General features: G+C 37.0%; 2 protein-coding genes across 2 annotated transcripts; both read right to left on the bottom strand.

The window, feature by feature from the left end:
* Positions 1-10996: 10996 nt before the first annotated feature.
* Positions 10997-21155, bottom strand: rab40b (RAB40B, member RAS oncogene family). Its single transcript, XM_060897475.1, has 6 exons — positions 19948-21155; positions 15678-15738; positions 15193-15253; positions 14012-14089; positions 13621-13843; positions 10997-12027 (listed from the first exon to the last, which is right to left on the bottom strand). The coding sequence occupies exons 1-6, from the start codon at positions 20087-20089 to the stop codon at positions 11756-11758; spliced, it is 837 nt and encodes a 278-aa protein (XP_060753458.1). The 5' UTR covers positions 20090-21155; the 3' UTR covers positions 10997-11755.
* A 277-nt stretch (positions 21156-21432) lies between these two features.
* Positions 21433-26186, bottom strand: LOC132864193 (cytochrome c oxidase assembly protein COX11, mitochondrial). The gene is made up of 5 exons (XM_060897488.1): positions 26078-26186; positions 23566-23930; positions 23289-23444; positions 22957-23082; positions 21433-21870 (listed from the first exon to the last, which is right to left on the bottom strand). Exons 2-5 carry the CDS (start codon positions 23872-23874, stop codon positions 21688-21690), a joined length of 774 nt encoding a protein of 257 aa, XP_060753471.1. The 5' UTR covers positions 23875-23930; positions 26078-26186; the 3' UTR covers positions 21433-21687.
* Between the last annotated feature and the right edge of the window lie 145 nt (positions 26187-26331).

Here is a 26331-nt window from a genome sequence, read left to right as displayed (position 1 = left end):
TGATTCAATAAAGTTACTCCAAAGACCTTCACATGTGTTTGTGAATGTATAAATAATGAGACCATCATTATTCATCAAACTATCATAACGCCTTATCAGGACATCAGCAGCTGAAGCTACAGACACTGGCTTGATAAGTAAATAAATAAATAATTTAAAGAAAAACAGCCTTACAAAAATCACAGTCCCTCACAACAGAAAATAATGTGTTTTTTTTCTGTATAATTTTATACATTAGGAATTTTTAGAAAGTGAAATCCCTAGTATTGGTTCTAACAAAGTTACAAAGATTAAATTATCATTGGTGCCACCTCTGAGTCTAGGTGCACTGTAAATTCCTTCAGGAGCAATAGGTTATATAGACACTGTCTAAATGGAGTACAGAGTGGACCATGACTTTAATAGCCTCACGAGACTCTACTATCCTCATGCGAGAACACCATCTTTTTTTTCCAATGACTGTGTGATGAAATCCAATTAAGAGCATCATATGAGGTTGGTTTGTACTCTTTTCTCCAACTCCTTCGTTTCTAAAGGATAGAGTTTACAGATAATAAGCTCATAACGGTTTCTCTGGTCCTCTGTCCATATGGAGTGAGATAAATGAAGCTGAGGGAGATGACATGCTTTAGTAGCACCATATTAGCATCTCTCTAGGTTTAACAGCAACATATTTTTCAATCCATTTAGCCTCTCTTTGCATTCTGCATCACAGTTTGATGCATGTATTTACAATGGGGATAATGGCTAGCTGAAATGAATTACAGCAGTACCTTGCTCATGTTCTTTAATGACCTCCCGTGAGTATATGACTTATAGTAACACACAACAGTATAGTATGTTTGGCAGGCTTTTATTTAAGCCATGCTTATCCCTTCTGGATGCTGCTGTAGTTTTATGTTACTGCCTATGGATTGCCTGCTAGGCATGGGATATGAGATGTCTAGCATTTTGGGCTACAATCACAGTTAAAGCTAGAAGGACTGAGATAATACTCCTTTAATGCCAAGGTCGCAGAGGTCATAGAGAACATAACCATCCAGGTGTTTCTGTCCTTTTTAGCCATTCAGAATACCCACAAGCGCATACTAAATATGCGTGTTTTAATTAAGAGCATGATCTACATTAATCATACAGCATGCTGGATATTCATAGATCTTTAACTCTAAATACTGAGTGTTTATAGAGTATACTGTATACTAGAATTTTTAAAGAATCCATGCCACAGCTGTATTCTGATTGCTTTTTCACCCCAGCATGCTGCTACTCATCTGAACAACAATGAAATGAGCATATAAAAGCAGCTTGGTAAGTCTGCCTCAAAATGCCATAAACCTGACACGATAGTGATTACATTCCTATCTAACTAGAATAGACCTGATCTGCTGCAACATTAGAAATGGGGTTGTCATCATCATTTATTACCTGCTTACCATTGTGGACCTAAGCGGACATTAACTGTCCATTAGACACCCAACAAACATGCAAATTAAACTATAAAATGTTGATGCTGTTTCTTTCTCTCAAGTATACAGCATGGTTGTATATTTGCAAATTAGTAATTGTTTGCATGAGCCAAGCCTTCGGAAAAAGTTATGAAAGGTTGCTTACAACTACTTTTACAGCTGCATATATAATAAAAGAAAATGCGTTTGTAGTTTATCTACATTTTGTGAGATTAGTTTAGACAGGTACATGTGCTCCATATAAACCACAAATGTAGGCATGGGCAATGATGCATACACAACACATTCTTCAAGGTTACACACAGGCAACAGAGGACACACACATGCAGAATTGCATACAGATGTAGTTCACAAGCTATTACATAAACTGTATGTAGTCATATGTATTTGTCAAGTTCTCAGATTTCCCTTATGAATTTAGTAAATCCTAAATGCTTTAGCATATTCCTAATTAATGCAGATTTCGCCACTGTGACCTTGTCTGATTTGATGGAATAGACTGTACAATTGCAATGAATGTGATGTTTATCATATCTGCAATTGGATTATATCTTTATATTCATAGGAATAGTTCTAATTAATCCTTAGCCCAGATATTTGCTACAGTTAAAGACATACATATAGTCATGCCGGATAGTCAAGTTCGGATACACGAATTATACATGAAAATACTGCACATGAAGATACCTGTACAGTTTGTTGGCATTGGCACCGGTGTAAATTAAATTCCAAATATCATGTTTATAAATAAACATTATTGCTGATTACATTACAAGCCTGGCTGTGTGTCACTCCATTTATTACAACCCTGCTGCCTGCATTGCATTTCCCTCTTTCTAGGAATACTATTAGAACAAGCTGACAGCGAGCAGCACACCTGTTACCACACTATAAGTCCCTCTACACAGACATCACTTTGAAATGCAAAAACACAGTCTCTCTGTGCCAGCAGCAGGTAGAGCAGTGACTCCAGAGCATCAGCCAATGCATCCCAAATTGAGATCTTTATTAATATCTATGACACCGACGCAGAAAAGGTACATATAGAAATGGAGGGAGTTTGCTTACCTACACCGGCTGGATGCATCCGAGCCTGACCTCGAGAAGTAGGCAATTTCACTGCAGGTGTCTAGGGTTCCCTTCTTTTCCTCCCCTCCTTCTCTGTCTCTCTCCTCAGATGATCCGTCTCTCTCTCTCTCTCTCTCTCTCTCTCTCTCTCTCTCTCTCTCTCTTTTCTCTTTTCTCTGTCTCTCACCCTCTCTTTCTCTTTCTCCTCTAACACTTTGTAAGTTCACTGGTGTACCAGCAGAGACCTTGCAGAGATCCTTGGAATGAAGACAAAAGTTGTGTCTGCTGAGGACAAAAAAGAAAGGAGGAATTTTGGAGAGAAGTGTCCCAAATGAAGGAGAAAGTCAGATGTTGGCAGCTTCACTGCCTCGTGATGGCAGTGAGAGGTATCTGGAGGATTGCAGTTGCGATTTCTGACTAGGAAAAGGTGTGAGTGCAGGTGGCGAGGTGAACCAAGCTGAGAATGGAGATTCCTTGCCAGGACTGTGTGTGAATTTGTGTGTCTATGTGCCTGAGAAAAATAATAAAATATTTTTTCTATAAAAAGAAAGTTTTAATTGCCCTTGTGCCCAAATTTTAATGCTTTGATTTGTGTGAATGTTGTGCAGTACATTGTCATATTTACTCTACTATGTGTTTAGTTATTAACTTCTATTTTAAAATCTTGTGTATTCATAATTAGAACAAACGTGTGTTAACTCACACATTGAATGTGAGAATGTTTACTCCAGACTAAACTTTCATCATAAATTAGTCACTATATTCTTCTCTTATCATCTATTTCTCTAGCCATGAGGGACAAAGAGACTAAAAAACAACAATATCAACAGCAAAAAAACAGCCAATAATGAAAAAAATGAAGACAAATGAGAGAGATGTGTGATATCTAACCTCTTTTATTCCAGCTGCTGGTGTCTTTTCTGAAGTGAAGCAAAAGTCCATGCAGATGAAGTTTATCTTGTTGGGTTTTTTTGCCACAGGTTTCACCCTTTTCAGTAAGGATGTGATTTGGTCCAAAATCCAGAAAGTTAGTTAAGTCACACAAAAATAGATTCAGTCATTTGGCTGTGACTTTCCTAAAGCTGTGGCTCCAGTTTCTCAGTTTAGAACCAGTGAGGCAGTGATGATAGAAATGCGTGAATAAAGGAGCAGGTTGTGGAGTTTTCGGTCCGTGTCCAGGTTTTCTGGTTCTGTGCTTCAGTGGCATGTCAGGGATGTTCAGGCACTTGCTGCTCTCCATGCGATGTAACAGCTTCTGAGCCCTGATAATCTGGCTGTACAGATTTATCCTCCCCTTCTCCCTCCCATGCACCCTCCTCACTACCACACACTCCCCCTTCTCACTATCTCTTTCACTACCTGAACACCTCCCCACACCTCCCATTACTGATTCTATACTATTCTACTCATTAATGGATCTTTCCCAATTTTCAGACATTCTTTTTTCTCTCTCTTTTTTACATGCTATTTTTGCCCCTTATACCTGTTTGGCATATGAATTTTTGGAAATTAAGCCACTATCCTTTCTTCCTTTTTTGGTTTGTCTCAAGTCTTCCATTTTGTGGATTTTCTCCGTAATCCCTTTTTACCACCTGCACCGCCCACCACACACACATAGACACAGACACAGACACAGACACAGACACAGGCACAGGCACACACACGCACACACACACACACACACACACACACACACACACACACACACACACACACACACACACACAAACAAACCTTTCTGACCTTTCTGGTTTTCAAATTGTATAAACTCTCTGACCAATTCAAAAACTGACCTATAAACTTTGGTGATTTAAATGGTATCACTCTGTTTACTTTAATTTTAGAGTTTACAAAAGTCAAAAATAGCATATGCATCATATGGTGTCAAATATTTTAGCCTTCATATAATGAGATAAAAACTAATTAGGCTTAATACTTTATTATCATTTATTGTTCCTTTACAGCTGATTTTTTTACCCCTCAAATTTCCCCCTGCCTTCAAAGGAAAGTCTGTAACTTGTCTGTAGTACTTTGTTCAACGTATCTATTTTAACAAAAGCTAAAAATACAGCAGAAAGCAGAACAGGTGATGGCATGCTCACAGTTGCAGGAGCTAAAGTGTCACTGGCTTGAAAATGCCTGATGATACAACACTACAAACCTGATATGTCACATTCACATGTTACACATAAAAGAGTACAAATGTGTACTTTTGAAGGCATGCTTATATTCAACTTACATGACTTGCTTTGGTCTATCCACAGTCACATTTAGCCAGTACTGAACTCATTTGTATCTGATATACTATAATATTGTTAGCTAATGACCAATTTAATGGCTTTGTCAGTAATTCTTGATTTAAATAATGAACTAATATATTCTGAAAATCATCAGTTGAGTTAAAGATAGTATACCACCATTTAGACATACATATATAGTTTGTCAATTTAAGGATATTATAATCAATCGAACTAAAAGGAGAACAGTGGGCAATGGGCAATAAGTAATGATAATAATAGCATTTAGCTGTTGTTCTGTGTTTCTGGAAATTCGCTGGTGGCCATTTCCATACAGCATGGCATGATTAATTCAGTGCATTCCAGCTCACACATTGTTCTGCTATCCCTAGCTATAATTAATTAATTAATAAAGTTTATTCATCTTCAGTATCCTCTTAGATTTCTGTGAACACTGGTCATGAGGCGAAACTACACTATGCTATTATAAATGTCTTGTAGTTATCAATTTTACCATTTTTTACAACTTGAATGTTTTAATAAAAATTAGGTTTAGGGCTAGCATAGAGAGTTTTCTTACAATTTTGTTTAAAATCAGTAGAAAAGCGAACACCCATGCCTATTCAGAATTAAATGATTTATCTTGCATTTCATACAAGGTATTACACTGCAATGTTATCAGTAACTCATATTGTACGTTGTAATGTTACAGGAACGTGTATTATGAACAGCCAGATGTAATGTCACTATTATGTATGTCCTGGGTCCTTCAAATGCACTGGCAGTCACATGGAAATGCCTTCATAAGAAGCTCTGGTGTGGTGTGGTGTGGTGTTCTCACGTGGCCAAGGTGAGTCTGTCAGTCTGTCAGGTCTCCCAGCAGTAGAGTGCAGCACACCCCAGGCTACAGCTGTCTGACTCAGTGCATCAGATGGACTGTGCAAGAGAATAAAATAGAAATAGTCTGGAAATATACAAATAGTGCAGTGCACTGTGACAGATACTTTACTGTTGTAAAAGGCAGCTATAAGTAGAAAGGCTTTATAGAGGAAATACACTAGAAAAGTTAAATTAATTAGGGTTATTCCCGCTGCCAAAGTTCCATGAGTAACAGCTGGAAGACTGGCGTTTTAATCAATGGGAGCCATGAAAGTTTCAAATGCTCATTTGGCAACTGGAAACTTGAATATGGAAGGCAATAGAAAGCTTAGTCAATTAAACATTTGTTAGAGGTGTACCACTGAAAAAACAAACAAACAAACAAAAAAAAAAAACACTTTTTATGCTCCATCCTAAGTGATAAGTGTAAATGTGTTACATACCAAACAAGCCATTTTGAAACACTCTTGGAAATATCACGGCAGTTTTTAAAATCCAGGTGGATTTCCTAAGCTAAATTGCAATAGGTGTGAATAAATGTGTGTAAATGCATATTTGGGTGGTGTGACCGAATGAATTAAGAAAGGAACATCATGTTAGGTAGGAAAAAAATGGCATCTTTTCTACCTATACCATCTCATTGCTGTTATATACAGGTCCTAAACCAAAAGAAGAATTATGATTCCTTCATGGTGGATAATAATACAGCTGGATTGGATGATGACTCTTTGGCTGCAGACAACTGTCACTATTTTTTTCACTCTTCTGAGCAGGACCGTCACTGTTCCATACTTACTGCCTCTAATCCCCAGCAATAGCTGCATTAAACCCAGCAATGGATTACAAAGCTTCCTTTCATATACATCTATTTTTTTATAGATGGCTCACTGATCTTTCCTATCAAGTTTTGAAAATTTACGTCTGATTAGGACAAATACAAACGTTACTTGATGCTGCCTATTTTATGTTCCAGCACTATACTTATTCCCAAAATTATGAACAAAATGGCTAGAGAGCTTAATTCTGAAGCAGAGTATTTAAAAAGGAAAGAGATTAGTGAAGGTGTGAATCTTCTCCTGACTAAACATCGGGCCATTCACAGCTTAGTCTGCAGACAGATCTTTACCACACCTTCTACGTGACACATTTAGATTCCAAAAATATTTTTCTCTTGATCCTCCAGTATGATACATCTGTACTGAATGTGTTTTATTTGCTGACTGGTGATACTGGAGCAAAGAGGAAACTTCACAGAAATACTTAATTGACTCTAGTACATGACAAAAACTACAAATAGATTTACTCAAGGTTTACCTGGCACATACAGTACAGTATGTGCAAAATGTAGCTACATCTAACAAAGCTGTTGTCTTTTTTATATGTGAAATGTTCTCAGATTGTACAAATAGAACAAGTATTCCAAACTTTTGTTTCTATGTTTTGAGAAATTTTTTAAACTTTTCCATTTAATACGAAGAGCTCAAATGAACTTAAACCAAATCTCAACATTATAAAAAGTACACATAATCTAAACGTTATCATTACTAATTATTTGCCACTAAGACTTAAGAAGCAGACTTACTTATAGATACATTACTACTTAACTGACTTGCATGCACACAATACAAACATGTAGTCTTTTAAGAAATTGTGCGTGAACTTTACAGAAACACCAGTTTACAGAAATATTAAAAGCAGTCCATCCATAGTGCTCAAAAATGAACCAGTTTAAAATGCAAATAGCAAAGTTAATAACTGCTCCTGTACAGGATTTAGCTATGTAGTTAATGCTAAGGGACGATTGCTTATTTTATGTGATCAATTTCATCTGTTAGTGTGTGTTTGAGGAAGTGTGTGGCCGGGGATCTGGTAAACAAGTGGGTGATATCGATGAGGAAATTAGTGAAGTTATTTTAGACTCTCGCATAGCAGTAAAACATTCCAATTGCTCTATTGACCTGGTTATTTTGTTTTCTACATAGTTATCAAATGATCAAACTGTTCTGTGGTATCAGACGGTGAAGCATTGTGAAAGATGTTCAATAAAACTATGGGCAGTAGCTGATATGATTGTACAAGTGTAGTGCAACTCGTTACCCAGCTCTGCAGCTTTTTTCAGTGGAAGCACAGTAGGAAAATATGTGTGTGTGTGTGTGTGTGTGTGTGTGTGTGTGTGTGTGTGTGTGTGTGGAGGAAAAATATCAGGGATTCAGGGATAGGATTGCCCTGAACAAAACATGTTATGGCTCAATGCAAAACATCTTTGGCTATTTGATTACTAGAGGTTACTCTTTTTTTTTTTTTTTTTACCAACCATTGCTATAAGCAGAGGGGGGCACGGTGGCTTAGTGGTTAGCACGTTTGCCTCACACCTCCAGGGTTGGGGGTTCGATTCCCGCCTCCACCTTGTGTGTGTGGAGTTTGCATGTTCTCCCCGTGCCTCGGGGGTTTCCTCCGGGTACTCTGGTTTCCTCCCCGGTCCAAAGACATGCATGGTAGGTTGATTGGCATCGCTGGAAAATTGTCCGTAGTGTGTGATTGCGTGAGTGAATGAGTGTGTGTGTGTGCGCTGCGATGGGTTGGCACTCCATCCAGGGTGTATCCTGCCTTGATGCCCGATGACGCCTGAGATAGGCGCAGGCTCCCTGTGACCCGAGGTAGTTCGGATAAGCGGTAGAAAATGAGTGAGTGAGAGTGAGTGCTATAAGCAGTAACTTGGCAGAGGCCCTTTATGTCTTCTCCTGCTCATGATTGATAAGGTACAATATTCATTCCAGACTTTTTTTTTTACAGGAAGCATACACTCCCATTTTGTAATCTAGTTTCCATAATAATTATCTTAAAATAGTTTAGTGATTCTGTTAAACTGGGATGAGATTGAAAAAGAATTTGGCAAGAAAAGACAAATAATGCAGAGCGCATGCTTTCCCTTTCTGACAAGGGCAGAGCAGTTACTTAGATCAAAATGACCAAAAATTGACAACTGGACAAGTTTAATGATCATAAAGCCTGAGGTGGCCTTCTCAGAAAGCTTTTTTTCCCTCCTGGCCAGATGGCAGTCTGCTAGGCTGATGAGTTTTGGCTCTGTCTGCACAGACACACCTGCAGACTGTCTGCCTGTAACTTCTGTTCCCCACACTTAGAGGGATGCGGGTTAGGATAAGACAAAGTGGTCACAATATATTGACTTAATAGCACCATTTGAACAACATTGCCTCTGGTGATAATTTAAAAACACCACTTTGCAATGAGCCCAAGATCTGCAGGTAAACCTGTTCATTTCTATTAACCACACATTTTAAAGGCCAAATAACTAATGAGTAAGGAGTTCTCATGGCTCCTTAAAACAATACCAAATTTAACATGTGGAGCTGAAATCTGTCCTCTTATACAATCCTGAAATCTGCATTTAGAATTGAATGAGAGCATAAACATTGATAAATTTCCTCTTTTGCTTCTGATTTAGATCATTTGATCAAGCTTTAAATCTTTAAAAAGGTTCTGTCCTTAACGTTAATTTGTCAAGGTGGACTTAAGTGTTTCTGAATCATAAATATTGTAAACACTTCCATATTCCTGCCCTGCAGGTATTTCGGAACCGGTGAATTTAATCTTGTTCATTAATTTTCTGTCACACACAAAATATCAAGATGTATTTTATGAGTAATTTAACCTTAAAACCCCACTGACTTGAAGCCTTTATTAAAGTATGTCTACATTAATCCTGATTAACTTTTTAAATTTGATTTGAACAAATTTGATGTTTCTCTGTGCATTAGCTGAAAGTGTCTGGCTCTTTTTAGTATGTATTTTAAATGTCTTTTTGAAAAGCCAGCAAGGTTTAAGTTGATATTTAAAAACACACAGTAACCCACAATAATGTGACAAGCATGCCATCTGCTGGCTTTTCCGCTCACAGCTATGATCTAGGAGTTAGTATGAGTTAGTAGTATCTAGATAAAAACACACAGTATACAAGCTGGTAAACAATTTGTTTGCTATGTTGCTCAATGAATAAACATTAAAGGGTTTCAACAAAATGCTTGCAGTATTACTGTGATCATTAATTTCAAAGGACAGCTTGTAATGATTTAAAAAAAAAGGTTTGTAGACCTATAAAAATGAGGTAATATATTAAAAAAGATCATTACAATGTGTTTTTAAATGTTACCATGCAATAGGCTTTGAGAGTCTCTTCATTGAAGACTGTTTGTGTTTTTGTTTTGTTTTTATTTTCTCAGTAGGATGTTAGCTCAATCCCGCCAAGAACAGAGCTGCTCAGTGCTACACATCTCAGATCGTGTGTAGGTTCAAGGGAATTGGAAGAACATCAAATTTACCCCTACTTAACAGAATTTAAGATGTAAAAAAAAATAGAATATTTCTTGATGTTGATCTTGATGTATATGGAGCCATCATCATCTGCTTATGGGATCTGGACACGTTATAAAATCAAGAAAGTCATGGTGTTGAAATCAAACATAGTGTTAATGAGTAATAAACTTGGGCCAATGAATGTACTGCACTGTAGTTCTGAGATGTGCTGAAATAGTTACATCCCAAAGAGCGCACAAGAAAAGCTCCACAAGATTCAGCCTCACTTAAGACTCATGGATCTTCTAGTCAGTATTAAGGGTTGTAATTGTTTGAACAGTGAAGGTGTGTAATTTCCTAAATGTTGTTCTACAAGAACAGAATAATATTTACAGCTAGTTTCAAACGTATTAAATAGTGTTCCTATACCCAAAGCCAACGAAAACAGTATATTAAATATGTAAGATCTTCTTTTGAGAAGTACTATTTTATTTTGTAAAACAAAAAATAATGCGGATTTATACCACTGCATGAAGTCATAAACCTTTGTAGGTTGCAGTATCAATAATCAGTTAGTGGCAGGTAGATAACACAACTGCAGTGATTTTATGTAATTTTTCTTAATCAAGCTACATATATTTTGTCAAAGAATGGCACTTTCGAAAACAAAATGTGCTTCATATTCTAAATAATGGATTATAATCGTCAGAGTTTTTATTGAAGCTCAAATACAAATCTCATCACATCTCAGCTCATTTGGACTGGAAAGAACAAAATTGAATACCTGCTGGAGTACACCATTTGGCTCTTTAATGTAGTAAAGTTATCATATCTTTGTGTTTTTTATTGTGGTGAAATATCATCGGTAAAACATAACATTAAATCTTGTCAGTTTCATTATTTCAAAGTTTAGGGGATACAAACTGAAAAAGTGTACATTTGACCCTGAATATAGGGATAACTTGATTAATGCATGAAAAAAATAAATAAATAAATAAAAGGAAAAAAAAAAAACACCAACCACTGATGAGATCTGGTAGGTAACACACTTTTATTAAAAAGAAGAAACCTGATAGCTCATTAGGAGTTGCTGTTGTACTGCAGTGTGTTTGATATTAATATTAGTGTTGAATTGATAACAAAACGTGTTAGCATTGATAAGCTTCTTCAGACTCCTATGTCTTTGGTGTCACTCCATATAAAATATTACAATACTGGTCAATGTTTATGTGCATTACAATAATTAAGAATAATAACATCATTGTATCAAACAACATGACTTAAATACACAATACAAAGAGGTGCATTTCTCAACACTGACGTTCTTTCAATGCGTGTACCCTGAAGAGCATTAGAATAAGAGTAAGAAAACAAGCTGGCATTATCAACTAGGTCCACTCTAAAAAGAGAGATTTAAAAACAGGACTGCTTTTGCTGTCATCATGTTTAGTCATCGAGTTCAGTAATGCTAAGTATCACTTCTGCTGTCAGAGCTAAACTGCAGTGCCAATATGTGTTTATCCCCTCAATTACAAACAGGATGAAATATTCTGTACATATATAAACAATGGGGAGATATAATGGCTTGACACTAATCCCTCTTCATGGGTCTGTTCAATCTCTTACAGCAATCACATTCAGATATAGTATGAAGGACGCATCCCAAGTATCAGATGATACGACCGTGGACACTGTTAGCCACTGGGAAGCATCTTTTTCTTCAGTGAAACCCTGTTGAGCTGTGAGCTCTAACTGTGTGTTGATGTTGTGAGAGCAGATTGTGTCATTAGACTATGATATCTTGCACGTGGTCCTCGTACAGCTCTGTGATGGGCTCAGGGGCGGGTAGATGAGTTTGGATTTCTTCGTTCCGTTCCTCTTCGCACCGCTGCTGGCTATGACGGAGTATGAGCGTCCGTGCATCATGCGGGCGTTGAGGCCGTTGGCCATGGAAAAGGACTTCAGGTGGCTCTTTAAGGCAACAGGAAGAGGGAGTTTGTCTACCAGGTGCACAGGGGTGCAGGAGACGATGGATCTGCAGCACAGATCCTGCAGACTCAACACTACACCCACAGAAACAGAGAGAGACACAATCCAATGATACACTCTCTACATTTATCAGTGTCTATTTAAGGACCAAAGAGACTATTTGTCTGTCTGCAAACAACACAATATTTCTGTATTCGGTGTTCAGTGACAGCTAGAGGTGATATTAGAAAGGAGGTTAAATCTAAAATCTATCAATAGCAATGAAGCTATTAGGGCTGAGTAATGAATTATATTATAATTCATTCAATAAAAATATTCATTCATTCATTCATCTTCTACCGCTTATCCGAACTACCTCGGGTCACGGGGCGTCATCTCAGGCGTCATCGGGCATCAAGGCAGGATACACCCTGGACGGAGTGCCAACCCATCGCAGGGCACACACACACACACTCTCATTAACTCACGCAATCACACACTACGGACAATTTTCCAGAGATGCCAATCAACCTACCATGCATGTCTTTGGACCGGGGAGAACATGCAAACTCCACACACACAAGGTGGAGGCGGGAATCGAACCCCGACCCTGGAGGTGTGAGGCGAATGTGCTAACCACTAAGCCACCGTGCCCGTGAGGAAAATCTCTCTCTCACACACACATTACATTACATTACATTAACATCATTTGGCAGACGCCCTTGTCCAGAGCGACATACAAAAGTGCTTAAGTCTCTATCATTGGATACATTAACTATGGTTCACTAGGTTACAGACTTAAGATACCATGAGTCTAAAACATTGTTCAAAGTTTTTATATATATATATATATATATATATATATATATATATATATATATATATATATATATATATATATACATACAACATATACACATACATACAACAAACGGAGAAGGAAGTGCTAGTTGAAATGTTTCATGAATAAGTTTCATGAAACCCACACACACACACACACACAAACACACAGACTGACAAATTCATTTTTATTGTGTATTGCACTATTGGTTTCATACCAAGCGTGGTAAACATAAAATCTGTCACTTGGGTAAAACCTCTCATCTGTTTGTGTGACAACTGCAGTATTCACAGAACTAAACAAAAGCTGGCTCGGGTTATTAGGACAGATTATAAACAAAAATCTTATTCATTGTTCATGACTACAGTCAAAACAAAACTTTAAAGTTTATATCTACAAAACCAACCCTAAACTAACTTCTGTAATCATTTAATTCTGTTTATGTTGGATCTAACAGCCTTGTTTAAATCCTTGGCCATGGCGTTGGAATTTAACCACTGGGTGTCTCCAAAGTTGCTGCAGAAGTTTTGCATGCTTTTGGTTTATGAAGCATTCTTTGGCTGCATACGTAATTGCTGTGTAAAGTTATGAGGTCATTTAGTTCTGACTAAATTTGATTTAAATCCATGCCTGTTTAAATTGATTTTAAAAACATTCCAGAAGACTGCACTTTACATATTTTCTGGATGTGGACATACATTGCTTATTAACGTGCTCAAAAAAGAAATTAAAATAAAAAATCCACCTTTTTTTCTCTCTGTTATTTAAATTCCTACCTTCACACGCAATGCAATGAAACCTTAAGTCACTGTGATACTTTAGTAATAAAAGAGTTTGGTGCTTGTACCTTTGTTAGGTCTCCAGAGTCTCTCCATGCCGTGCCGCATTAGTACTATGCGAGCCAACTCTGTGAAGGACTCAGTGATGTTGAAGTTACACAAAGGGCTGACTTCGAAAAATGTGACACCCAACCGCTCAGCAAAGGCTTGGGCATTTTCAGTCGTCACCTGACGTTTGTAGGCCAAGTGCAGTCGGTTACCAACCAGGATTTTAGGGACTCCTGGTGCATGCTGGTTATTAATTAAAAAAAAAAAAAAGAAAAAGAAAAAGATAATATTTGTTAACAAACAGAGACAGAGTGTCTTTCAGACTTTTTTGCACCATGTGTTATATATGTGATCATTTCCATACTCATATTCATATTACAGCACAGATACGCAAGCAATGGAAAGCTTTACCTCATCGATCTCTTTAATCCATCTGTCAATACCATCAAAGGACCAGCGATTTGTAATGTCATATACAAGGATAACGCCCTGTGAAAAACACATGCTGTTTTACATTAGATACATAGTATTGGATAGTATATGATATTCCATAAATACAGTATACATTGAGTTCTCCTTTCTGATTGGTCAGAAGATGATTGACTGATGACTGATGATGATGATTAAGCTTCCAGGACAGAGGCTCTGACAGTAGTGATGGCTGCAAAGCTTTTAACAGGTACTTGTATGATGGATACAATAATTTAAGGATTATAATAAACTGATAAAAAAATATATGATGTAATTCAAAAAAGAAAACATAATCGTTTTAATGGTGATTATTGAAGAGATGTTTCCAGCATGAGACAAGGCTTCAGGACGGAGGATCTCCTGATTTCTTGGTAGCACGACAAGCTGTGTGTTATAATTAATGAGAAACTGGTACTTAAACATCTGTTTAAAGCTGCTATAATGTAAGCAATAACAGGGACTAACTTTTTTTTAATATTCAAAAAGTTTTAGTTTTAATGCAAAAAGGTTTTAAATCTTGAAAGATTGTTTATTAATTAGTTAAGAATTGTAAATTATGGCAGATTGTAGTGGTGTATGAGCAATAAAAAACTTGCATTTAACACACCACCCTGCTCTTGATTACTTTTCTTTAATAGCATTCCTTACTAAATACATGTCCAAAAAAATAAGCTCCCAGGTGACAGAAGCAAAGTTGAATGTTTGGGACAGTAGGAAATTAATAACGTACTTTATGAATGTTTTAATAAGTGATCTAGTAATATTTCTTTATTAGCTCTCACAGACCTGACATACCCAGTTTAATGATTCCCTGTGCATAAAATAGCACACAATGCTTGGCGTCATATAAGAGGGACGATTTCCTCTCATTGTGGACAAGATTATGACATGTGTGTATGGGCCTGAGCAGGGGAAATGTCACATTAACAGCAGTGACCCACCCCAGTTCAACCACATACCATACAGTTTGAACAGGAACTGCTGATCTCTGGGTGGAGCATTTCAAACCCCTGGATGAATTTCAACAACTCCTCCAACAATGCAATGCTCAAATCCTCTCTCTTTCTCTCTCTGCTTGGTTTTTGAATGTAAGAAGATTTCAGTGAAGTCTGAGTGCGTACCTGTGCTCCTCTGGAGTACGAGCGGAATATGGTGCAGAAACGTCCCTGTCCAGAGGTGTCCCTGAAAAATAAACACCACCAGTCTCGGTATTCTCGCGCTATGAAAAGCAAGCACACACACAGGCTGACAGCAATTCAGACATTTCCCTGACTTCCTTCTGTCCTGAGCTTTGTAAATGGCAAATTAAATGGCTTCTGGTGTAGAGCGAGCATCACAACATAGTGTTTAGAGTATGAATTTTATATATACAGTTAGTCATTTAGGCCCGAATTCAAAATATTCAAGAGTGTTTCATTAAAAATGTTTGACAGTAATGGAAAAATTTCCATTCTTAGTCTCATTTCAAACACTGTTCCAAACATAAAATACATCATTTAATATTGTTTTATTTATTGTGATTTTTTTTTAAATGTAGAAGACACTTTAATTGCTTTCAGATGTCCTCCTACAGTGTGCTAACCCATCCTGGTGTAGATATATTTACCAAAGCTGCAGTTTGACTCTACGCCCATCAAGCAGTATGGTGGTGGTTTTGCAGTCAATCCCTGTAAAAGAAAAGGACATAATTTAATGTTGAGTATCCAGTGTATTTATGTACATTTATGTAATTCTACACTCAGGCATTATTGTTAACTAATTTACTGCAGAAGGGCCATATTATTATTATTGTTGTTGTTGTTGTTGTTGTTTTTGTTATTATTATTATGGCCATATTACAAATTACAGGTTTATATTAATGCAACTGTTCTAGTTCATTATCATTTTGCTTGTATAGTAACAGCATGGAACTTTCAGGACTTGACAGAATAGAGTATATGCTAATAGCTGCTATAATCTAATGATAACATGAGATTGCTAACTTGCATTGAAAATGTTATTCAACATTAAATGTAACTGTTCACTGAGCAAAAGTAGGATTTGTCAATGTTTAATGAATAAAAATGTAACCGTTGGTAGAATCTGATGAATAAAGCACTTCGGGTTGTGTTGTTAGTGACAAATAATCAACTTCATGATGGTCACAGCATTACAGATTATGGCATCATTGATTTTTTTTTTCTCATAACAGCATGAACTGGAGGGTTTTATTTTTTTCATAATAAATCTGTCGGACCCCTGAGCAAGGCCCTTAACCCTCTCTGCTCCAGGGGTGATGAGAAGATTGAAGATTGAGAGATTGGTTTTTGAGCACAATTTCCAGTCTTTAGACGTGCAGTTTATTAGATATTTGTATAGGGACATATTATTTACTTAAGGATGAAATAGCTTCTATGGTTAAGTTTTTAGGCAAACATCAATTAATGGGTTAAAAAAAACCTTTTTATGGCTTATTTATTTTGCAGTACAGGGATTATTATCATTGTTCTTGGTAATGAATTCAAAAGGTGACGTAAATATACAAACTTTATTTAATGTAAACCGTTACAGCTGAGTCTACTTCTGAGGTGATGAAGTAAACTTTTATTAATGATACTCAGCGACGAAAGGAGATAAACAATAACAAATAATCTTTGTAAACATTTTATTTTAGAAAACAAACACCAGAAAAATAAGGAAATATAAATATGTCTTTTTTTAATTGCTTCAAATTTCATTTAGTCTTCCACTGTCCACACTGAGCTGTCTATGGGCATCCATGACTAACAAAGTTAGTAGTGCTTAGTGTCATATCTGTGACGTGGTCGGCTCCAAACAAACACACACACACACACACACTTTTTGATGACAGCCAGACTGAAAGCCAATATGGACACATACTCTTATCTCTGTGGCATATCTAAGTGACAGGCCTGGGTTAATGGTCCATCACTGTCTGAATGGTGGCATCACAAACTCCGCAGGCATTAATGTGACCCGGAGATGTGGAAACCAGTATGATTCTGAAGAGATGCGTTCAACAGAACATGTCCTTAAACAGAACATTGCACAATGGCTTTCTTTCAAAAGTCTGTAAAATGTTCTAGCAGAACACGATGCGATACATGATAAATGTGTTCCTTTACCCAGTCGAGTAACATTGTAAGGGATTAAAGAAGAATGAAGTGAAAGCCTGAGTGCTTCCTTTTAGAAAAAAGTTTGTATGATCTCCTTATTAAATTCACATATGCTGCATTTGTTAAATATTTCCCAACAGGACTTAATTAAACCCCAGAACACAGGATTTGTTTAGGTTTTATAGTTAGAAACAGTACAACAAAAGCAAGAGCCTTTTCCTTTACTGGAATACAAACCATCAATGAAATAAACAATTAGCAAAATGCCTTCAAAAAAATCACAGGCTGTAGAGAAGCTTTGTAATATTAAGCATTCTTTTTTTTTGTGTCCATAAAACTGCCTGCAAAAACGCAGTCTTCCTGTTTGTGTAGGCAACCACTGATTCATCGACAGATTTTTTTCACACCAACTTGTTCCATTTCCCTGCACAATTATTCATCTTTTCTCTTCCTTCACTCAACACAGCAACAAGGCCTGGCCATTTTATCACAGGTTGACACACAGAGAACCAACTGGAAAGAGGTGGTACTGTAAGTAGCTGAAATCTGTAGTAAGTGATGACGTTCTAGAGCTCAGTCTCATAGAGCTATCACCGACACACACTCACTGGTACAACACAACAGACCAAACCATAACACAAATGCCCTTTGTGTTCCCTCCGTCTTTGAACAGACGGATTGCTTTATTAAGCAAGTAGCACAAACAGACCAGAGTTTTCTCTACCTGACCTTAGTGTTAAGTTCAGTTAAAACACTGAAGAGAAATGGCTTATTCTTCAGCTGTGAGGTTTCTTTCTCGGCTTTGCGAGGTGAAAGCTGAGATGCTTAATTTGTCGGAGACGCACTGAGAAACAGGCTACGGAGAAAGGCATCTTTCTATAAACATTCGTTCTGAGAACACAGCCTTCCAAAGAGGGTCACACAAAAGTGCTTAGACAAACATCTGTATATTCTACGCTTTTATTGCCAGCAAACCTTGGCTGCGTTCACACTCCCACTTGGTTTCTCTTGTTTAGTGCCTAAGTGCAGAGGAAAGCAGAGTTATGTAAGTGGTTATGACAGTCATAATAATTGTGCCAGACAGAAAAGAGCCTTCTCCGATCTGGCAACTATGCATGGTTATCATCTATCCCATATTAAATCCAATCTGTTAAACTAAATCACAGGGCTACAGTCCTAGTAAACTCACTGTCTGGATCTTGAATATCTTAGAGAGTCTGGTTTCAGAATAATACTATCTTGGCAGCTGCATTTGGAGGCCTAAGGAGGAAAAATTATGCCAAAGATGAGCCACAGTAGATGAAATCAACTGTGAAATTTCAAGTCACGGAGGAGGAGGGTGGCATAATGTTCTGTGTATGCATCACTCTCCCACCAGGAATCTAATCTTGGACCTGTTTGGATTCAATATGTCCTGTGTCAATAACAAAGTGCAATAGGCTTGTCTGTTTGTAATTGCCAGCCAAAGGTTCCATATAAAGTAAACATAACCATCAATTTTTCTGACATGTAACTTTAATCAATCGCTGTTTCCTTGTGCTCATTCAACACCTACAGAATAATGCTGGGTTGCTGGGATGAACAGTATTCTGTGCTCTTTGACATGGAACAAAGAGTCTGTGATTCATAATAAATGTTGACACGAGCAACAAAGTCATTCTGTCATCAATCTGCCCATCCATCACATCAGCAGGGTAACGTATCGTGTGTAAACGAGCCTTCAATAACACACGGACTTTGATAAAATGTATTCAGATGATGACCCCTGACAAGACTAAGAGTGTTATTAAGCATTTTTAAGACTGCAATAATTCATGATGCAATAGGTCACACTGACAGCACAACAGAACAATCCTAATGTTTACAAAAGACCTACAGATGGTGGATGGGTCACATTTTAACAGTAGCAAAACATACGCTCATGTGGAGTAGTGTCAGGAATAAAAAGGTCTGTGTTACCAAGATTTTTGATAAACAATCCTTGCACTCATCCATCCCAACTATGCACCTTAGGAGACACTATTTACGAACAGATGTTAATAGGTGCCATTATTTCCACCTTTTACATCATTTTCCCTATGGTGTTTCATTTAAATGCACCAATCTCAGAGGAGCAGTTCTTTTCCATATCATGGTTATGTGTTACCAGAGTTCAACTCTAGATGATAAGACAACCTCTGAAAGTTCTTATTTATAAGAGCGTGCATGGATAATGAACTATCAAATACGATGTAGAATAAAAGCTTCACCATAGGTGAAATAGCATATTTCCTGAAACTCCAGCCTGTTTTCATCAGTAAGTGTTAATCCAGGGCTCATTAGACCGTCAATGTAGATATTAAATGTAACGTCATGACATTGTGGCATTTGTGGCTTAGGGTACACATTTCTTTAAACCTTTTAGAGATGTTTAAAGAACTTTGTTTATGTGGAAATGAACTCCCCACAGCATGGATATGTGGATGGTGTAGCCTAATGGTTAAGGTGTTAGACTACCAATCAGAAGGCTGTGAGTTCGAATCCCATGTCCACCAGGCTGCCACTGTTGGGCCCCTGAACAAGGCCCTTAACCATCAATTACACAGTTGTATAAAAATGTAAGTCTCTCTGGGTATAAAGGTGTCTGCTGGGAATGTAAATGGATATAAACAAAGCGCTTCTTAGAAAATAAAATAAAATTTTTTTAAAATCTCACAGCCCAAAGGAGATTTAAAAGGAAAAACAATACATCTTATGTTACATGTTATAAGAATGACTCACCCATGTTATATCCATAAGTAGATTCTGTAGCCCCGTCCTGCAAACTGGCCAAAATCTCTCCCTTGCCCACATCACTGTCTCCCACTAGCAGGAATTTCAACAGGAAATCATACGCTTTAGCTGGACTGCTCCTGTGGCTCATCTTCACCGAGCGCTCACTCCCATGGCTCAGTATGGAGCGGCATCTTTCATCTTTCTTTGATCTTTCTTTGATCTCACACTATCTCGCTTTCCTCCGAGCGCAATCTCCAGATGTTGTTGCTGAATAATTGAGCTTGACACCTCTCTTTATTTCCCACACACAGCACACACACACGAGTACAGCTTGTTCTGATCTTAGTGATGATGCTCACTGGGAATAAAGACTCTAATATGCGACAGCGACATCATCCTAAAACATTGGCAGATGATTATTATCTCTTAATAGTCTTGTGAACTAAATTTCGAAACATAAAATAAGACGCGCTACCAACACTACATGACCTCTTTACACGATCTATGTGCGTCCAAAACTTATTCTTATTTCTTTATCTGCTTTGTTTTGGCTTCCCAGACGCATCGGTGCATTGAGGTTGATCTGCTAAGATTACACTGTAGCTCCTCTCAACAAGAAGGAAAAAAAGGAAGATCGTCCCTAGAGCGATCCTGATTGGCTCTTCCGTGGAGTTGCTAGGGCAACTCTGTCCTTTCAGTAGTTATAAAACGTGTCCATCAAAATCTATATCTGCTCCTTAAGGTTGAGGAGTGGGCGTGGTTAAACAGCGTCGAACACTGATAAGCGCTGATTTCGGTGCAGTGGTGACGTCACTGCTTCGGTTTATTTCTAAGCGCGTGAACACTGGTCGGACTGATCCCGGGTCAGCGCACGCTCACCGCTTCGAGCGCAACGTGTTTGGGTTTGTTGTTTTCCGGGGCAAGAAGAATGACGTAGATGCTGGAGCACAATACCAGCGTTATCGTTTTTTAACTTTTGTTATTGTGGTCTGAAACAGCTCACAAAGTCCGAACCAAGAGTCAGGACTGAGATGGGGATGCAGATTAATTTTAGAAGAAGAGGGGAAAAAAAAAAACGTCAATTTTGTTATGAGACATTATTGATTCTTCTTCTACTGTCAACAATAATCAAACAGCTGGGATTTTGCTTCTAGGCTATAAATTATCGGTGTCGTTGTACATTACAGTCAATTATTAAAATGATGGTCACATCTACACTTGCTGCTTAGGTGTCTACTAAGCTCAAAGTCTCTTATCTGGTACCTTTATGTCAATTATCCCATAAAACATTTTACCTTGAGCAATTTAATGGTTTCAGTCCAGTCTAGCTGATATGAGGTTATGCGAGACAGAGATATTGTCATGCCATGTTGCATTATAACCAAATATAAACCTTAAATCTTATAGATAGCCTTGTACAATACATGCAAATATGTGGACTTGTTTCCCATCGAATGGAGCGAATGGAGGCAAAACAGAAACCTGCGACCGTTTCGAATCACGATCTTCAGTCCCTGGTTGATTTATTGCACTGTAGAAGATATCATCTACATCACTACATTTCAGTGGTCTTTCAAATGGAGCATCATAACATGGTCACTGTGAATTGGCTTCAGTCTAAACACAGATAATATGCTGGTAAAAATAATTTAAAACATTTAGCAACTCATCATTCCATTAATTCCACTCTCTTTATGGTTTATTCGAAATGTTAAGTCTCTGAAAAATACAGCATGTGCTGCTGGTTTAACTGTATCCAGGAAGTGGTAATGTCTGTCCTTCTTTGGCTTCAAAAAAGGTATAGGAAAGTGTAATTGTGTCAACTCGAGCCATCCTGGGATCTTCATCAAACTCTGGGTCAATGTAAAAGAAAACAGGCATGTCCACCTCTTCATGAGGGTTTAACCTCTGTTCCTCAAAGCAGAAGCACTGTATTAGGACACAAACAAACAGTTTAGTTTAATGTTACAGGCAGAAGACAGAAAAACAAACACAGGCTCTCAGTAAAAAGGCTTGAATATGAAACTTTAAAACTAACATGATCTTACATACACATTATATATATATATATATATATATATATATATATATATATATATATATATATATATATATATATATATATATATATATATATATATATAATATTAGTTTGCTTTCATTAAATTGGTCATATTAAATTCATCATTGTGAAGCTGCCACAAAATTATTACACTTAAGTGTTTATTAAGTATGTGCAATTCTGTAAAATTTGTCTTTTTTAGGGAATTTACAGCTGCTTTAATGGTGTTGAAGACATGGGAAGATCAGGAAACCTCAGAATCTTGACATAACAGCAAACTATGCCAAGGATAACATGCTTAAAATGCTTCAGACAGCCATCTAAGTTGACTATCTAGTATAAATATCTTTCAACAGCATATTTCCTACTTTTACCCTTAATGCCATGTTCCTACCTGTTGGTAATGTTGTAAGAGGAATTTAGTCCCTGCTTCATCTCAACTTAAAAAGAATCATGCATTAACACTATATCTCTTTAGTCTGTTCAGCGCTCACACATTCTCATCAGTACAGTCTGCTCAAATAGACCAGGCTACAAAGCTTCAACTTTGGAACTTCATGGATCATCAAGAAGCTGAGCAGAGCATTTGCTTCAGCACCTTTGTATCGTTGCAGTGCATTCTGGTACTTTGGGTCAAGCATGCAGTCTCTTCTACTTTGGGATCATTAATAGTCTTTTTCATATTAAAAGCTACTGTAGCTGCATCACACAAATGTCCATCTGTGACATCATACAGCAAAAATCTTGTTACAGGAATAACAAAAGTACAGCACAAAAAACAACTAATAAGCACCAGAATCGGTAACCACATCATCACTATTTCAAAATAAATATATTTAAAGCGTTTTGCTGGAAAAAAAAAAAATTTAAGGTAGAAAAATAGAATGAAAAATTGAAAGCAGTAACACTTACAGTAACACCAACGTAATGTAATGTTGCATGGTCTACATTACCTGAATCTTGTTAAAGTACTGGCCAGCTTCAAATGGCACAACATTGTATGTAGAGATTCCTATTACAGGTTTATCTGTGGGATTCTGGGCTGTGTAAAATGCCAGTGCAGTTTCTCCTGGCACAATCTAAAACAGCAAAACGAAAAGTATGAAAGACCAAAAGAAAGTTGTACATCTGCATTACTTTAGAGAAAGCCTTAAAACTTAAAAAAACAGCCTGACTGTTACATTCATGTGGCATGTATGAATTATTTTTCACATGAATTTATTCATGTGGTTTAATGAATAATAATTTAAAACACAAAATTATAAGCAGTAGTTCATCATCGCACATAGATCTCGGACTGCTGAGGACGAAAGTTCCACTGGAGGCTGGCGTGTGTGTCGGCATTGAAGGTGACTTTGATAATCCGGTCCTTAACCGGCTGCATTGTCTCCACTAAATCTGAATCGTGTCCTGCTGTTGCTGCGCCTCCCAGTCCGGACGCCTGAGGTACAAAACAGATCATTACTAAACCACGCGCATTAACATGAAGTCTGTATCTGAGTTTTTTGATGTTAGCCTAAACGGCTGTCAAGTATTAAAGCCATACTACATCCAGGACTGACCTGGCAGTACAGTCTGTAGAGTGGCACTGCAGCATACGACATGCCGATCATTCCGACGCCAGCTGCTGCAATATACGTCAAGATGGTCTTGTTTTTTTGCTTCCATTCCTCCTGTTGCCTATGCTTGTGGGTTTTAACCCCTCGTGTCTGCTTAGCAAAATGCTGAGGGTTTCTCCTAACAAACAGCTGGCTGGTGGAGGATGCTAGTCCACAGACATTCAGGCTTTTAACACATTTCTGGGCATTACAAAATGCTCTATGTACGTAGTGCTTTGCACAGCACTCACGAAGAGCAGAGGACAGTAACATTCCCTCCGAGATCTAGAGGAACTCCTCTTCAGGACAGTTCTTTCACCAGGTTGCACCTATAGCACAAAATAGTATATTAGAATTGTTATTCTGATTAACACAATAGCGTTATAGGAAAAGAGATACTGTACTGTGGACTATTTAGAGCTATTATGTCTAATTACTTTCTATTGAATGAAAGCTTACATGAACTAGATACATTTCTAACCATCAAAATAAAAATGTACTGAGATATCAGAACGCTGATTATACCAAATAAATGTCTGTTCATTAGTGTTAATTTCGTCAGACGAGATGAAATATGTTCCTCAACAACCTTTTTAAAGAAGGCAACAACCTTTTTTATCATGACGATGACAAGACTGCACCACTGTCCAAAAGCACTGACTAAGACTAAATTAACATGCATTATTGTTGACGAAAAAAGACGAGATGAAAATGTTTTGTATAAAATAAAAACTAAGATAAAATCTCTCTTCATTTTCGTCTACAATTGTCTCTGCTTTTTCATCAGCTGTTACGCCTTTAAAATATTCAGAACGAGTTTGCGGCTTTGCGCTTAGTGTGTGCGTAGAAAGAATTCGTCCACACGCCGCTCAAAAAAAAAATCCTGAGCGCAAGTCCACCGTCTAGGCTTTTTGTGTTAAATTATATTTCCTGTCGCTGCGCAGGCTCTTTTATTGTACATGACAGCTTATGTCCCGATGACCGGTCTTTGCATTACGATTAAAAGCAGCATCAATAAAGTAAAAAATGTGATGTGCGGTCAAGTTCGAGTGTATGTACTGTTTAAACGAGTGTTCTCAACTTCTCACTGACACTTTTGTGATTCGTGGACTGTAAATAGGTTGTATTTTAGGCCCACAGTAAAGTAGGCCTATTCTTTTCAGTTTTTCTGAGTATATTTATTTTATTTCTGATTTGAACAGAAACATGAGACACAAGGCAACCAAATCAGTTTTAAAAACCTTTGTAACTTAAGTTGTCAGTCGGAGTCTGTTGGGCCGCAGCTTTTGAATTGTGTTATTTAAAATAAAATACTCTTCAGAACGTGAATGTGTCTTCTAAATCAGAAACTGAAAACCAGACATGTTTAACATTTGCATTCAACAAAAAAATCATTCAAACAAGTGTATTTGGTCAGGTAATTATGACATTTAACCAATGTTTGAGATATGTGAAACACTTTTTTTACTGAAATGTTTATCAGTAATAATCTCAGTAGTAATGTGTTATTTTAAAAAAAAGACAATTTTTTGACTAAAACTAGACTAAAATTAAAAGACTTTTAGTCGACTAAAACTTGACTAAGATACCTTGAGTTTTCTTTTGACTAAAACTAGACTAAAATGGCGAGACTTTTAGTCGACTAAAACTTGACTAACAAAAAAAGATATGTGAATGACTAAATATGACTAAAACTAACAAGGACATTTGGCACAAGACTAAGACTAAATTAAAAATAGGTGATGAAATTAACACTACTGTTCATTATTTTATCATTTTAAACACTCTTTCAAAATAGGGCCAATCCATGCCTCAGGGGCACTAATGACTATTTACATAGCGCTTATATTTACTTAAGTATTATCTGTTAAATAGTAACCCGTAGTGTCCAATATCTGGACAGTTAAATTACCCTCCGGTTAATTTAATCATAACCATAATAGGATCTGCAAATGTTATTTAAATTTTATTGCCAAGGGATTTATTATAAACTTAAAATATATATTAAAATTGAAATTATATATTAAATTATAAATGAAAATTAACAATTAAAACAAATAATAATACTACTAATAATAAATAAAATAACATCCAATTTGAGCTTAATAAATATTTGTTTCATAAACATTTCTTAACTTTTTAATATAATGTTAATGACATTGTATATAATGTTAAACATCTCTACTACAGAACACTCTAACGAGATAACACTTTTAATCCAAACTGACATTATTTATATGCCAACTTTTAGTTACTGGGGTTTGGGATAAACTGATGTATGTAAAAGGACATCTAGCTAACTACATAGCTAACTAGGCTAACTACATAGCTAACTAGGCTAACTACATAGCTAACTACATAGTTAACTACATAGTTGAATCCGTTGTCCTTCTTTCAGATAACCCAGTTATCCCAGTAGTGTAGAATAATTATTTTACAAGTGTAAGATAATGTTATTACAGCACAAGAGTCTTACCCAAGCCAAATGACAGTCTACAACCCGTATCAGGCGAGTTGGTCCCACTTAGTAATTATTCCCCCAAAACAAAACGCTATAACATTAGTTCCGAGATATTTTTTCTTCGTGTTCAGGCTGTAAACTATATGCACGAGGATGTGCATTTATACTGCCATCTGTGGTTCAGAAGTGAAACGACACAGTCAATTTAATCAGCTCAGAATTAGATTTAATCAGATAATTAATTCATATCTCAGTGCCCGCTCTATTTT

Source organism: Tachysurus vachellii, chromosome 2 (assembly GCF_030014155.1).
Source record: "Tachysurus vachellii isolate PV-2020 chromosome 2, HZAU_Pvac_v1, whole genome shotgun sequence".
Taxonomy (NCBI): Eukaryota; Metazoa; Chordata; class Actinopteri; order Siluriformes; family Bagridae; genus Tachysurus; species Tachysurus vachellii.
This window is presented reverse-complemented; position numbering and strand designations above follow the sequence as displayed.